This window comes from Sodiomyces alkalinus, assembly GCF_003711515.1.
Source record: "Sodiomyces alkalinus F11 unplaced genomic scaffold SODALscaffold_3, whole genome shotgun sequence".
Lineage (NCBI taxonomy): Eukaryota > Fungi > Ascomycota > Sordariomycetes > Glomerellales > Plectosphaerellaceae > Sodiomyces > Sodiomyces alkalinus.
In genome coordinates, this window is record NW_021167081.1 from 413907 (window position 1) to 428313 (window position 14407).

The 14407-nt window shown below is 54.2% G+C and overlaps 5 protein-coding genes and 2 non-coding genes across 7 annotated transcripts; 2 read left to right on the plus strand and 5 right to left on the minus strand.

Annotated features, from left to right (window-relative positions):
* Window positions 1–93: 93 nt before the first annotated feature.
* On the minus strand, window positions 94–185 carry SODALDRAFT_t93. The gene has a single exon. It is a non-coding gene; the product is annotated as a tRNA-Pro (tRNA).
* Window positions 186–1157: 972 nt separating this feature from the next.
* On the plus strand, window positions 1158–3224 carry SODALDRAFT_274412 (MFS general substrate transporter; the record flags this gene model as incomplete). The annotated part of the gene is made up of 3 exons (XM_028607940.1): window positions 1158–1446; window positions 1559–2786; window positions 2888–3224. 3 exons carry the CDS (start codon window positions 1158–1160, stop codon window positions 3222–3224), a joined length of 1854 nt encoding a protein of 617 aa, XP_028467412.1.
* Window positions 3225–3803: 579 nt separating this feature from the next.
* Window positions 3804–5185, minus strand: SODALDRAFT_274784 (hypothetical protein; the record flags this gene model as incomplete). Its single annotated transcript, XM_028607955.1, has 3 exons — window positions 3804–3882; window positions 3945–5052; window positions 5155–5185. The coding sequence occupies 3 exons, from the start codon at window positions 5183–5185 to the stop codon at window positions 3804–3806; spliced, it is 1218 nt and encodes a 405-aa protein (XP_028467413.1).
* A 602-nt stretch (window positions 5186–5787) lies between these two features.
* Window positions 5788–6570, minus strand: SODALDRAFT_331717 (3-demethylubiquinone-9 3-methyltransferase). Its single transcript, XM_028611520.1, has one exon. The coding sequence runs from the start codon at window positions 6414–6416 to the stop codon at window positions 5898–5900; it is 519 nt and encodes a 172-aa protein (XP_028467414.1). The 5' UTR covers window positions 6417–6570; the 3' UTR covers window positions 5788–5897.
* Window positions 6571–9517: 2947 nt separating this feature from the next.
* SODALDRAFT_322981 (hypothetical protein) lies at window positions 9518–10915 on the plus strand (the record flags this gene model as incomplete). Its single annotated transcript, XM_028609777.1, has 1 exon — window positions 9518–10915. The coding sequence occupies one exon, from the start codon at window positions 9518–9520 to the stop codon at window positions 10913–10915; it is 1398 nt and encodes a 465-aa protein (XP_028467415.1).
* Window positions 10916–11569: 654 nt separating this feature from the next.
* Window positions 11570–11677, minus strand: SODALDRAFT_t92. Its single transcript has one exon. It is a non-coding gene; the product is annotated as a tRNA-Met (tRNA).
* A 323-nt stretch (window positions 11678–12000) lies between these two features.
* Window positions 12001–13515, minus strand: SODALDRAFT_134267 (hypothetical protein). The gene is made up of 2 exons (XM_028606729.1): window positions 12911–13515; window positions 12001–12818 (listed from the first exon to the last, which is right to left on the minus strand). The coding sequence occupies exons 1-2, from the start codon at window positions 13335–13337 to the stop codon at window positions 12139–12141; spliced, it is 1107 nt and encodes a 368-aa protein (XP_028467416.1). The 5' UTR covers window positions 13338–13515; the 3' UTR covers window positions 12001–12138.
* Between the last annotated feature and the right edge of the window lie 892 nt (window positions 13516–14407).

Sequence of the window (14407 nt, forward strand, 5' to 3'; positions counted from 1 at the left end):
TTGTCTGGGATCGCTACAAGCCAAGATCTTGTTAGGGAATTCAAAAAATGATAAAAGAGAAAGAAAGAAAAAAAGAAAGAAAAAAAAAAGATAGGCGCCATCCGGGGATTGAACCCGGGACCTCTCGCAAGCTGTGCTTTTGGGTGTTACCCTAAGCGAGAATCATACCACTAGACCAACGGCGCATGATGTGCGATGTCCTGAATGTTCCAGGGCTGGTCGACGGGAAAGGCTCGTGCTTCGGACGATTATGTGTGCCGAGTACAGGTACGACGCTGTGCATTGTGGAGCCGCAAGTACTCCGTACCACAGAAAGCACCTTAATTCTAGAGCTTTCTAAGGTGCCGTCGGACTCGACATGCAGAGACTCGGTGCTGTTGTTGGCATCGCAAACCATTTTCTGGATTCTCCGACAAGTACGGAGCACAGAATGGATGCACGAGAAAAGTCTCAGGGATTTGCATAACCGAGCTTTTGTGTTCTGGGCGTGACATACCTACCTTATATACCTGACTCGCCCAACAGGACTTCCAGTCGTGGTCAGGGATATCAGTTATCGCGATATAGTCTGGCGTGATGATTGGTTAGAATGGTTTCTTGTTCCGTGTACATTAAAGAGCACCATCCACTACTATTACTACACCGTATCGTGTACTTCGTACGATATAGTACGGAAATACTTCGTATTCGTACAAGGGGTTCATTGCTTCTCATAGCACCTCATCCAATGATGTCATCGTGCTGTCCTCAAAATAATTTCATTCGACTTGACCCTCAACTGTCAACTTTCAACAACGCCAACCTCGCCAAGGCGCATGTCCCGTTGTCAACGGGAGCGTTGAGCCCCTGTCGCGGCTTTATATGGTTTGTTCCATTGCTTTCTATTATATTCGCGTTTTCAACACTTGCATCTAGTCCCTGCAAGCGGCCTGGAAAAGCTTCATCCTCCCCCCGAGTTCGTGACCATCGCCGACGGCCCTGACAGTTTTTCTCACCACAATCAACCTTCGAATTCTCCCTCGCCATCGTCTTTGACGCTTGGTCATTGGAACCCCGGGCGATACGACAACACTCTATTCCTCTGCAAAACACCTCAAAGTCGACAATACACTACAAACCGCGCTCCGTACGCGCCCCTTGTCCCTGCCCGTCCTTTCATGTCTCTCGCCCGAAATGTCGGACCCCTCGAAGGCTTCGACTATGAAGCGCCGCCTGGAGTTACTCCTCAGCCTCCCATTGGCACCGCCATAGTTCCAGACGAGGAGGAACAGTCTCGCCTCCCTCTCCTTACCCCAGTGGCATCCACATCCACCAACATTGCCAGGTCAAGATCTCGACGCTTGAGCTTCGATGCTTTTGCCCAGCCCGCTGCCCTCCTCGACCCCCCAGTTGAGAGAACGGAGCGCCGTGCTTCCGCCTACAAAGTCTCCAATGCGAAACGATTCGGTAAGTTCTGTCCCACTCCCACCCCGTTGCTCTCGGCCGGACCCCATAATCCTTCCGTCATGTCGACGTATAGACACACACTTACCCCAGCTCTCGTGGTTTACAGCCCAAGTTGTGACCGCAATTGTGACCTGCTGGTTCGCGTCGGGTATCACTTTTGGATTTGCTGCTCTAAAGCCAATTCTTATTGCCGAAGGAATATACAGAGATCTGTGTCCCGCAGACGATGTCAATGCCGACCGGGACCCCAGAATCCCCTGTAACCAACAGGATATGCGTCTCAACCTCTTCTTCGCCGTCGCCTCCATCACCGCGAACGTCGGATCCCTCGCAGCGGGGACTGTGCTGGACCGTCTGGGCCGACGAGCCGCCTGGGTACTAGGCTGTCTCTTCTTCGCCGCCGGCTGCCTCTTCATGGCCTACTCCTTCGTCATCCCCCACTTCGACGGCTATCTGGTGGGGAACTTCTTCCTCGGCCTAGGCGGCACGTTCCTCTTCGTACCCAGCTACCGGCTCGCCAACGCCTTCCCGCGCTACGCAGGCCTCATCATCGCCCTGGTCACCGGCGCCTTCGACGCCTCCGCCGCCGTCTTCCTCTTCTACCGCATCGCCTACGACGCCACGGGGGGCCGCCCTTCCCTCGAGACCTTCTTCTTCTCCTACCTCGTCGTGCCGCTGCTGATCCTCCTCGCCGAGTTCACCTACATGCCGCGCCACCCCTACCATTCCGCCGGCGAGCTCAAGGCCAAGATCGAACACTCGGCCGACCACGCGCGCGACGTCCACGCATCCGACGACGACATCTCCGAAGAAGGCGAGCGCTTAGATGTCCAGCAGAAACGCGCTGAGCGTCGACGCGCCCGCCGCGACGCGCTGGAGGATCTCACCGGCGGACAGGAAGCCCGCGACGAGCGAGATCGCGAGGAGGAGCACCGCCTTGAGGCGTCCGGTGTCTGGGGCATGCTCCACGGCCTACCCGCCCACAGCCAGATGATGACGCCGTGGTTCATACTCGTGCTGCTGCTCACGGCGCATCAGATGCTGCGTATGAATTTCATCATCGCTACCTTGCGAGCCCAGTACCGGCACATGCTGGGCAGCGATGAGCTGGCTGAGCGGGTGAACCACTTGTTCGACGCCGCGTTGCCCATCGGTGGCGTCCTGGCCACGCCGTTTGTGGGAATCCTGCTCCATAGCTTTACGGTGCCGACCATCTTTATCGTGTTGACTGCATTCATTGTTGCCGTGTCGTTTCTCAACTGTCTGCCATATGTATGGGCCGGTTATGCCATGGTCATTGGATTTTCCATGTATAGACCACTGTACTATTCGGCCATTTCGTGAGTCGCCTGCCCCCCCTTTCCTTCCTTCTCACCATCCCATGTATCCACCCGATTTGTCCTGGATATAAGAAGGATCGACTTGGCTAACCGGTCACCAGGGACTACGCCACTAAAGTCTTTGGCTTCGCGACATTTGGACGCATCTATGGCGCTCTCGTATGCTTTTCGGGCTTCTTTAGTTTCGGCCAGTACGGTCTCGACGCCTGGACCCATGGTCCTCTCGAGGGCGACCCTTTCCCCGTCAACATCTTGTTGGCTACCACAGGCACCCTACTCGGCATTACCCTGGTCGTCTTTATGATGGTGAATATCCGTCTCCATGCAGATGCGGTAAAGGAGATCAAGGATCAGGCAGGTCTGGAGAGGATGCCGCTGATCGGGGAAGAGGAGGAGCATCAGACACATGATTACGGTTCTACAGATACTCGGCGATGATTTGCTGCGAGCAAAATTTCTATTTTTTCTGCTCTGCATCTTGACGACGGCAATGTTGTCATACGTGCATGGCTGCTTTGGATGAGCGGATGAGCGGAGAAGAAGCGTTGGGTTCCTGCGCGGCGTTTTGGGAGTCTCTGCTTAAGATATCTGCAGTATATACTACACCCTGATGATAGTCATGGAAGGCCCTTTTCTGAAAAGACTTTAAAACTTTCCACACATCCTTGTCTACTCACTTTAATTGTGACATGACCACTGTCTATCATAACATGGCATCGCTTATAGTTGGTGGAAATCACATCTTCGAGACCAGAGGACGACCGCCGCCCCCCCCATCAGTCAGGGGTAAAGGGGCGGCGTGTGGGTTAACCCGGTAGTCAATGCTCGGGATTGTTCATGGAATCAAGGCAAAGAGTCAAGATGATGTCTGCAATGGCCCATTACAACTTCGAAGCCCTCATCGTCGGTCCAGTCAAGTGGTCTTAGGGATGTATTACATATGGTTGAAACCGTTCTCGTGCAAACATCCCATCGTCTCCTTCATCGCCATATCCGGTAGGGTATACCGTGTATTCCTTACCGCGTCTTCGGCAGAACCTTTGCCTCCTCAAGCTTATCAAACACATCCGAGATGGCTGTCCAGGTGTCTTTGTACCTGTATCAAAGACAATGAAGTCAGTATAGGCCGCAATCAATGGTCATGGTCCTCAAACTCACCCTGTCCAGCCCAAAGCCCTGGCCTTACTCATGCTAACGACCAAATCGTAGGCCCTACCCAAGACAAACCCGAGAAAACTCCACGTAGCTTCCTCAAAGGCCTTCTTGTCGAGTCCCTCCCGAGTCGTCAAAGAGTCCCACGCCTTCCTCACATCCTCCCTCTGACTCCACTTGACGAGATCGACACGTTGTTCAAGCCGTCCCGGCACGACCCTCCCCTCCAACCCGGCCTTCTCAGCAAAGACGCTCAGGGGCGCCACGTCAGCGAGTTGAGAAGAGCTACTCTCCCCCCCATACCCGGCCACGAACTGATCCGGCTTAACCATCATGCCAAATCGCTCAGCAACACGAGGCCACAGATTCTGCCAACTCTCCACATCCCCATTAACGACATTGAAAGCCTCCCCCGCCGCCCGTGGCTCGAGGGCCGCCCACTCGCAGAACCGCGCATGCAGCCCCGCATCCGTGAGCGAGTCGAACCCCGAGTAAAACCGCTCCGAGCCGGGGAAGACGAGGTCGTGGCCCAGCTCCTTCTCGACAGCGGCATATATCCCCACGGAGGTAGCCAGGTTCATGAAGTTCCCGCGCGCAAACCCGACCACGTCGTTCGCGTACGTCACCGTCCACCCGACCTCCTTCGTTTCGCAAAAGTCCCGGACGATGTCCTGCTGGCGGTAGTAGAAGTTCGGCGGGAACGAAGTCCGGTCGCCGCCGCCGCGGAGCCAGGGGTCCGTCTCGAGCATGGGGTTTTTGACGGGGCCCAGGTGCACGCCGTACTGCTTGCACCCTGTCACGAGGACGATGCGCTTCAGGGACGATGCGGCGCCGGTGGTCTCGAGGGCGTTGAGGAAGTTCTGGAGCATGTCGCCGTTTACGTCCCAGTTGGCCTGCTCCGTGTCCTTTTGGAGGTAGGCTGCGAAGAAGACGTATTCGGCCGTCACCCCTTGGAGGTTCTGGGCCATCTCAGTGGTGGAGCCGGTGAGGTCGATGGACGTCTGGCGGACGGTCGGGGGGAAGTCGCCCTTTTTGGACCGGGACAGGGCGTAGATGGTTGGCCATTTATCTGGGCTTTTGCCTAGCTGTAGGACGATTTCACGGCCCAGGATGCCTGGGATTTGTTAGGCTCAGTCGTAGATGGTTGATAATTGATGTCGCTCTTTCAAGTGAGTTGAGGTCAGATATTCAGCAATCTCGAGTGAACTCAACATACCAGTTGCACCGACAACAATGGCTGACGACATATTGGAGGCTGTATTGCCTGGTTGAAACTTCATGGAACAGGGCAGCTAGAATCGAATGTTCTCAATATGTGATTTATATTGTATGAGACCGAGTATGTGTTCGAGTGAGCCCGGTGAACCCAGAAGAATCAATGCTAGGAGGAGAGGGGATCAAGGTAGATACTAGAAGGTATCGTACATGTACCTCATATTAGTCCTTAGCACACCGTAACTCGATCCATGACGTAACTCAAGCATGAGGCCAAGGCCAAGTTGAATGTCACGTCACAGTTACAAGGTCAGAACAAAGAGAAGATAAAGGTCCTTTAGGAAAACAGGATATGATCTACACAGTACCTAGTGTACAGGGCTACACACAGATGTAGTCGACATATAACTCATAGGATACGTCTTGACTCTTATCTAGAAGTCCCCGACTCCCCGCCCTCAGAGCTTACTGTTGTCAAGTCTAAAACCACTCATAGAAACTATAGACCTCACGTCTTATATGCAATCCATAGTCGCCCTCAGTTTCTCTTGAATCTCTTGATTGCTTTCCTCAGCTGTAACAGAAGTCTAATGATCAGTCACGCGGAATACGTCGGGTAATGTGAACGAAGAACGTCGGGACACTCGAGTCTCCGAAGCTAAGCTGAACTGAAACCTAGACAAAGTGGAACTATAGACACCACATGCACTTACTATAGATTCGCAGAGGCATGTCTATGCTAAGCTACATAAAAAGACCCTCACCCGGGCACCCCTCAAACGCCGCCTTAAGCCCAGCAATATCCAACTTCTTCATCCCCATCATAGCAGCAGTCACCCGACCAGCCTTCACCCTATCCTCATCCGCGAGCATCTCCTTCAAGACCTTGGGGATAACCTGCCACGAAACCCCGTACTTATCGCCAAGCCACCCGCACATCTGCTTCCGCTCGTCGCCCCCCTCGCCGAGCTTCTCCCAGTAGTAATCGACCTCGGCCTGGTCTTCGCAGTCAACCATGAACGACACGGCCTCGTTGAACTTGAAGTGCGGCCCGCCGTTGAGGCCGGCGAATCGGTTGCCGTTGATCTCGAACTCGATGACCATCAGCGAGCCTGCTTCCTGGCCGTGGTTTTGCTTGGCGTCTTCCACGAAGTATTGGCGCGATCCGATCTTGGAGTCCTTGAAGACGGAGGTGTAGAAGTGGGCGGCTTCTTCTGCTTTGCCGTCGAACCAGAGGACGGTGGTGAGTTTGTTGACCGACATGGTGGGATTTGGAATGGGCGGTGGACGTTGAAGTGAGAAGGTAGGTGTGACCGTGTGAGATGCGGACGTTTAAGCGGTCGTTTAAATGGCTGGGAAAATGGAGCCCGAAGAAGAGTTGACCTCAACTTGTATTACAGTTCAATGGACATGACCATCAACCGCTCGGCGGGTATGCTCAAGTTCTTATATGTAGAGCTGTCAAGCTGTCAGCACAGGGGGTGCCTGGTCATTTCCTTTCTTGACCTGACTGCCAAGCGCAGCATACTACTAATCATTAAAATTGTACCCTGCATTGTTGCCTATTTTCCCATGATCTTCGCCAATCGGCGGCTGAGCAGACCCCTAAGCCTGTCGGTGTGACTGTCTTAGACTCTTAGTCTATTCTCTGCGGCTCAATATCATCCCGAATGCTGCTCCAGTCTCGACCAGACGTCTAGACATCTCGCTAATCACCCAGGTCCATTTATTGTTCCCTTGATACGTGCAAAGAAGGAACATTCATCACACCGGTTGGACACAAGAAGCATATGGGCGAGATGTAGAGTTGTTTCTTCTCCATTCTCCTTCGCTATCAAGGAAGAGAGTCCTCTCCAGTCCCTTTTGAACTCTCAATTCGGCTTCCAACTGCCAAAGTCATAACCATCGTCTTTTATATGTCCATGTGCACTTCTTTACGTCTGAAACAAGAGACCCATCATCTCAAGGCACCGTTTAATGAGCAAACCTAAATTCTTTCGCTTGCTTCCGGAATCGGTCGTAGTCTCCAGGTATCGGATTTTTTCCTTTCAAAACTGTGTGAGGATCCTATACAAACCAGGTGACAGCGGATCGGGGACAACTACCTCTCTGCTCATGGCGTCCCACTCTCTGTCTCGAGTCTTGTTCCGCCAGACGTATAAAGCCTTGGTGAGGCAATAGATGCTCATAACGCAGACGGCAATTAACTGGGTGTTACCCCGCCGATCTGTTAAGCAAGAGCAACGTCAGTATACCGAGTCTTCTTTGACTCTAAATGGGTTACAAGACAGAACCAGGGCCGAAAACCCACAGTACGGTAGATCGCCGGACGATAGATGTTGGAATGAACGATGCCTCTGAGTTGAACGAACATGCTATAGCAACAAGTCAGACTTGACTGGGACAACGACACTCCAGTCTCAAGGTGTTTGTTTGGGCACTGTCCTATAGACGGCCGCAAAGACTATCCTCGCTCGGACCGTGTCGAGTTTCGGCTGTACCAGCCGACTTGAATGGCATGCGCTATGTCAATGATAGCAGATATCTCCACTGGTAAGTAGGAGTTGACGAATGACGACCATGGGCTACGCACCAGATGGATAAGACAATAGCACAGTCAACACGGCATAACGAGCCCATGCAGCCTGAGACGGAAGCTCGGCACACAGGAAGGATAGCCGAAAGACGGTGTTGCCAAGGTCAAAGTCTGCCCGTCTGTGTTAGCTACCGAACAAAAGGGGTTTATAAGAAGCACAGCCATAAGGAGTCAAACCGTTTGTGCCCAAGCCTAGGTCATCGAGGAAGTTATCCGTATTGGCTTGGACGACGTTGCCTCTATCCAGATCGAGGGCAAAGAAAGCTATACACGCCCAAGCAGTGATCCTCCAGTCAAGCTTGTTGATAAGGGGCTGCGAAGGAACATGAATCAGGATATCAGTGACCGTTTTATTATTCCCGATCGCCACGTGAAAAAGAAATGAAAAAAAAAAAAAGAAAAGAAACAAACCCCCCTACCAATTCCTCTCTCCACATGATCATTTGGACCCCCGCTGTCAGAGATTCAGCCGTCTGCATAAGAGGGTGTCGCCATCTCTGCAGTTGAAGTTGGATTGCGAGATGTCTAGGGGGGAATCCCATCATCAGGCCCCTCAACTACCAGACGTGTGGGATGGTGTACCGTGTAACATGTTGGACATGAGGAGCTTCATAGCCTGCCTCCATCAGCATCACCCCGCGCAGCTCGCTTGGGGTTCTTCTCCCCGACCACGACCCGGCATTGTGACCTTGCTCGAGGACTCACCGACTGGCTTTTGGACTTGTGGAAGAGAATTCAGGCTTATCTCCGTAGATGCCGTCTTACAATCAAGGGCCCTTGGATTGGTCGATCTTCACAGCTTCAGCCATTCGTCACATATGGCGCGATCTTAGTAATAATGAGGTGATCTCGATTATGCGAGAACTGTGCCGCTCGTTGCTGAGAGACGTACTCCAGAGTCTGTACATCACCGCTCGTCACTGCGTTGCCCCTGGGCCCTGGGCGGCTGGGCCCTAGTGCCTGGTCCGAAGTTGGACAGCGACCATCTCCGGTGGCAATATAAAGTTATGAACAGTTGTAGGTTCGGCCCGTTTCCCGAGCCACAGACTCCCGTCTGACCCGGTACGTATGAGTCATGAACCGTGGTTTGTCTAATCATGATTAGCGTCAGCTATGACCTGCTTCATAACCACTGTGGTGTAAGTGGAAGAATATGTCTCTTACGGAGTACTTGGACCATTGTTTTAGTGTCCTGTTTGAAACACGGTAGTTTGGAATTGTTAATTATATGTTGCCTTGAGTATTATATATAGTATATGCAAGATTTGGAATACATCGCGACGAACTCCTTTTCATAAGACTGCCTGTTTATAGCCCCTGAGCCTGCTCAGTCGACGGCGATGGCGATCATAATAGCCGTCCTTGTGCTGCAGAAGGTGGTGGTTCAGGGGCTGAAAACCACCAAGAACGCTATAGTGACTTACTCTCCAGCAGAGGTGTAGCGCTTATTGGTACTAGTCTAGGGGCAAACGTCCCCTGCAAAACAGGGCTTACGTCCCGGAGAAGGTCTGTTGGCCAGGTCATAACGAACGACCTGTGCTTACCGTAAACTTCCTCCCGCTATCGTATTTCAGTTGGGTTCCCCGCCAGTGTCTTCATCAACACACGCAACTTTGCGACCGACCAAGATCACACTCCATTCCACATCCTCGGGGTGACCCGTATGTTCTGTTCATTTCCTCTCATAAAATCCTACATCTTTCGGGTGTATTATGGTGAAGAGGACAGCGTATAAAAATACAACTCCCGTCCGCGGCCCGCCATCGTCATGGATTCCAGTGGGGGAACGAACACCAATGCCTATCATGATCACCGCCCTAGAAACCGGTTCGACCTTTCTTACAACGAGTACTGCTCTCTCCTCCAGACCGTCCGCGATATGAAATCAGAGTTTGTGGTGAATACCGCCGCAAGTCGTCGCCGATACTATCGGCGTCGCAATGCTTATAGTTCTAATTCCCGTGTGGAACCCGGTCTCTGGCAAGGGTGGCCCCCCCGCCGCGCCGTAGAGGATTCCAGCTCGGAAGAAGACACCAACGTCGATAGCGTGCGCGGTCCTGAAATGCGGCTGGCTCCTTATCGTCGCCGCAGACTGCCCCCGACCCCGTCACGGTCCGCCGAGTCCAACGTCGCGGATCCCGGTGATGCCAGTGCCAATCGCGGCCCCAGCAACCGGCGCAGTCGTGCCGACACTGCTGAGAATAAATCCCGCCGTGGGCACCGTCTAGCCATGACCCGCAACCGTATGGAAATCAGCACGAGGTCACGAGCAAACGCGAATGCCAACCTCCCTCCCAAGCGCCCGCTGATTGAGAGCGTATTCCATCCCATGCGGAAATGGCATAGCATCGCCGGTCGCCATCCCGCATGCCCGGTGTGCCGGTTCTTCGCCCATCACGACGACCTATTTCCAGACAACGTTCCCGAAGCCGACTTCGCCGCCGTGCTCGACCAGTGGTCCTGTCCACAGTTCCCCTGCCAAGCCCCCCTGCACCGACCCATCACCAAAGCCTGGAAGAACACCCCATGGCCCCCCCACGACCCCGACTGGCGGTCCCCCCACAAAGGCCTCGACGGGCCCATCACGCGGCCCTTCACGAACCTGATGCGCGGCACCTGGCTCCACGACCGTTGCCGGAAAGACGTCTACACGCTGCTCATCGACGCCTTCCGCCTCCGGAGCGACGACATGGTGGAGGCCCAGGGCAGGTTCGACGCCGAGGGCATCTACGCCGGGCGGCCCAACTCGCTCAACGCCTTCCGGCGCTTCCTCTCCCTGTTCGAGATGCCGGCTGCGGCGCCCCGTCGCTACCGCCTGCTGCCCGCGTGGTGGGATGCCCAGGCGCGGGAAGAGTGCGAGGCCCTCGTCCTGGACGAGAAGCATCCGCATAACCTGTACTCGGCCTTCACACGGGGGGACGTCCTCTGGGTTTTTGGCGACCTGAGCTTCCCCACGCAGTTGCGCTTGTTCGGGGATGCCGTGTACGGCACTTCGATCGTCGGGCGGGCGTGGGATGTGGACCTCGAGGTTGCGCTGAGGATGGAATCTCAAGCGCCCGACCAGATGCCATGTCTATCAACTGTAGTCCCCGATTCGGAGGAAGTTGAGGATAAAGGAAGAGGCGTCGTCGGTACTAGGCAGCGGCCTGCGTGGAGAGTCTGGTGAGTCTGTTCAGAACTTCAGATTGGTGTGCGTGCTGTAGTCGGGCATGTGATGTGGTAGGCTTTCCTAGGCCGCTGCATGTGGGCTATCATTGCCAATTCAATTGCAGGGAGGAGAAGGATGCTCGGGGGTTCGTCGGAGTCGGGATCCCTGGGATAAATTTCAATCCTCCTTTCGTCAATTACTTCGCCTTGCCTTTGCTAGTTAGTCAAAACCAACAACTGAACATCACATAAATCGTCATCGTAAAGACCCCGCCAGAGCCCTGGAATCAGCAACCCACAGTCAGGATGCCCCGCCAGCCGGAGCCGCTCACTAATAAGACGGATGGTGATGTGGAGAGGGTTGATGTGTCTCTCGGTCGGACATGCGGGGCAGATATCCAGGTGGGCAGCAGCGTAGGTCGGCCGTTTGGTGTGTTGATGTGCATAATGTCAAGTCGGTAGTGGAGACGACGGAGCATCTCATTCTTACGAGGCTCGGTCTCTGCACGGGTAATAATCTCACGGAAGAGCATGTTCGAGGGTGTAAGCCGTAGGTAGAGAGGTGGAGGGGGGAAGAAAGAGAGAAAGGGAAAAGACAGAACAGGCAAGAAAGAAAAGACAAGAGAAAAAGGGACGACAAAAAAGATCTGTCCAGAGACAAAAAAAGAATGACTGTCCCCGGTGAGGGTCGAACTCACGACCTTTAGATATCTCCAAACCTTGTGACTTGGTCATACTGAGTGGGTATGAGACTACTGCGCTACCGCTGCGCCACGGAGACATTGGCATCCATGAGCCCAAATGCGGCCTAAGAGGTATGCCAAGCCTGGATAAGAGAAATCCCTCGGATATAATCGGGTATACAAAGAATAAGTCTTCCGGGTCTTTTCACGTCTTTCCAGATATTTCCTGCTCTTATACAGCGACTCGCATCATGACTTGCATGTCCACAGATGATCCCAAGTAAGACATAGTATTGGCGTCCCTGGGCCTGGTTGCGAGTCGCGCGTCGCGAGAAGAAACAAGTACCGAGACCGAGAGCACGAACGGACCGACGGTAACTGTTCGGTGAGGAACGGGCCTGATGAGCATCAAAGCTTAACCAAAGATAACACCTCATCAAGACTAATCCTGGCACTACCCTGAAATGCCATTGGTATCATTTCCCCAGATTATCTGGGAGTTCCCGGTCCGTCCTCCCGCCACCGGCTCATCGAATCCCCCTGAGAGCATGCGCTGCCGTCATGGGGGGTGAGAGTCCGAGCGTGGTCTCGCCACTGTCGCTGCCGTTGAATGGTTCAACCCTCCATGTCCACGTCCGTGTTCATCTCCCTCGGCGTCCCCCACTTCGCTCTCTCGACACCGCTGCGGTTCCCGTTCCCGTTCCCGTTCCCGTTCGCGTTCTTCTGCTTTCGCACTGTCACCACCACGCGCTTCCCCCAGCGGCACCCACCGATACCTCCCCCCCAACAGACTTCCCCCGTGCGCAACGCGCATGCCCGACGCCGCCTCCCCTCCCGGACCAGGCCCGCCATTGTTGTCGTTGTCATCGTCACTCCCCACCAATCTCCTGATCCTATCCATCCGCATCTCCTCTTCCGTCGGGTCCATACCCTCCATCCCCTCCCCACATGCACCATCGACATGGCCGCCCCCCGCGTCGTCGTCGTCGAGCCGCAGCGGATCGTCGTCCAGACTCGAAACCCGCGAATCCGTATCCGACCCCCGTCCTTTCCGCGACCGGTCCGGGTTCGCCTCGTGCCGGCCGCGCCGACACCCCGCGCTGTCAGCTGCCGCCCGGCAGCAGATCCAGCGGAACGCCGCCGGGAACGCTTCCCTGTGCGACTCGGTGTCTAGCTCTTCTATCGAGACGGCGTCCCACTCTATTTCTATTTTCGTTTCGTCGGCCAATTCGAGGATCCCTGGGTCGTTGCGGGCCCGTTAACTTGGTTCGGGTTACACGAGAGGCGAAACAGAACTCTGACAAGACGGGGGGAAAAAAGGGAAAACTCACCGCTATGATACCTGCATGCCCCAAACTCATTCTCCTCGTCCGTGAAAATCTCGTCGCACTGGGCACAGATGCGCGGCGCCCCCGTCTTTTTCCTCTTCTTCGGGTTGGTGTTTTCGTGCGTGTGGGAAGCCGAAGTCGGACTCCTTGACCCCTGGTCACCACCACCACCACCACCACCTGCACCACCACCTGCACCACCCGCACCACCCGCACCACCCGCACCACCCGCACCCGTGGCGCTGACGGTAACGCTTGGTCGTCGCACCTCGGCCTCGTACTGCTCCAGCCGACCGAGGTACCGGATCGCTCTTCCCCGGATTCTGGTGTCGTCGCACAAGGCCAACAGGATGGCCCGCACGAGCGGTTCCGGCGTCTGCGCGATGAGGTCGTCTAGTTCGACTGGCGCCGTCCTAGTGTAGCCCTCCATTTTGTTCGCTCTATCATGTGCGATTTTTCTTTCTTCTTTCTTTTTCCCCCTCTTTTATTCCCTCTTTTATTTGTAAAATTTTAATTTTTTTTGGTTATGTCCAGAGTTTCTCTTTTCGGTCCCGGATTCTATTTTCTATTGTATCGTCGTGCTTCGTTTCGTGGCAAGTTCGGAAAGGTCTGACGTATGAGGTTTATGGAACGTTGAGGGCATCAATTTGGGGTTTGGAAATTCTTGGTGAGGAATGACCGGAAAACGGGCACGAGTAGTGCGTATCGGCAGCCGGGCCTTGTCGCCGGGGACCGTTTGTCGGTCGATGAGGAGTCGTCGGGTAGGTGTGTAAACCGGATATGGACAATGTCGGCCGTTTTCTTTTGTCAATATAGGGAGGCCGGCGAGGTTGGCCCTTTTTTTGTTGACTCGGAGTTTTACCCGAAGGACTGCTGCGCTGAGAAAATAAGGAGGTCGACAAAGAGCATCTCTAGTTCGGAAGGCAATCGGCGGCACTCGAAGATATCGATAAAGGGTTGGGGTAAAGAAAAAAAGAAAATAAATTAAACCCTAAAAGAGGGGGTAGACGTTAAAGCATCCCATGTCAAGTTGAGGGGGGCAACTGAACCTATATGTCCAAAATGAGACGAGCACGTTGAAGGGAGAAGTCAAGTCCAAAGAAAAACAAATCTGCCATGCAAAGTGAGTGGAAAGAAGAGAAACCTAAAGAAGGGGACCTGAGAGGCAAAGGGGGGGGAAACCAACTGCGATCTCACTTACCATCAGCGGGGCACACTACAGTCCCATTACGACATCCCTCCGGATTGTTGGACACGCGAGGAAGTGCACAGAAATATAAGGACTCAAGAGACTGAGTGCCCAGTAAGGCAGGGGGCCCGCTGGACTCGTGACTTGCTTCCTTGCCGGACCCGTTACGTTATCAGTTAAGGCCGTTCGGGGAGACATGAAGGAGGAAAGACCTATAACCTAGGTAAGGTATGTAGGGTCTGTGGGCAAAATGCAGGTGTATAGAGGTAGAGGCAGGGGTTCAACTTGTCCAAGTCAAGAGGGGTGGGAAA

Coding starts and splice junctions, on each gene's coding strand:
- SODALDRAFT_134267 (XM_028606729.1), bottom strand. CDS start 13,337: ATGGAGGGCTACACTAGGACGGCGCCAGTCGAACTAGACGACCTCATC. Junction 12,819..12,910: donor GGCATGCAGGTATCATAGCG/GTGAGTTTTCCC, acceptor GCAACGACCCAG/GGATCCTCGAATTGGCCGAC.
- SODALDRAFT_331717 (XM_028611520.1), bottom strand. CDS start 6,416: ATGTCGGTCAACAAACTCACCACCGTCCTCTGGTTCGACGGCAAAGCA.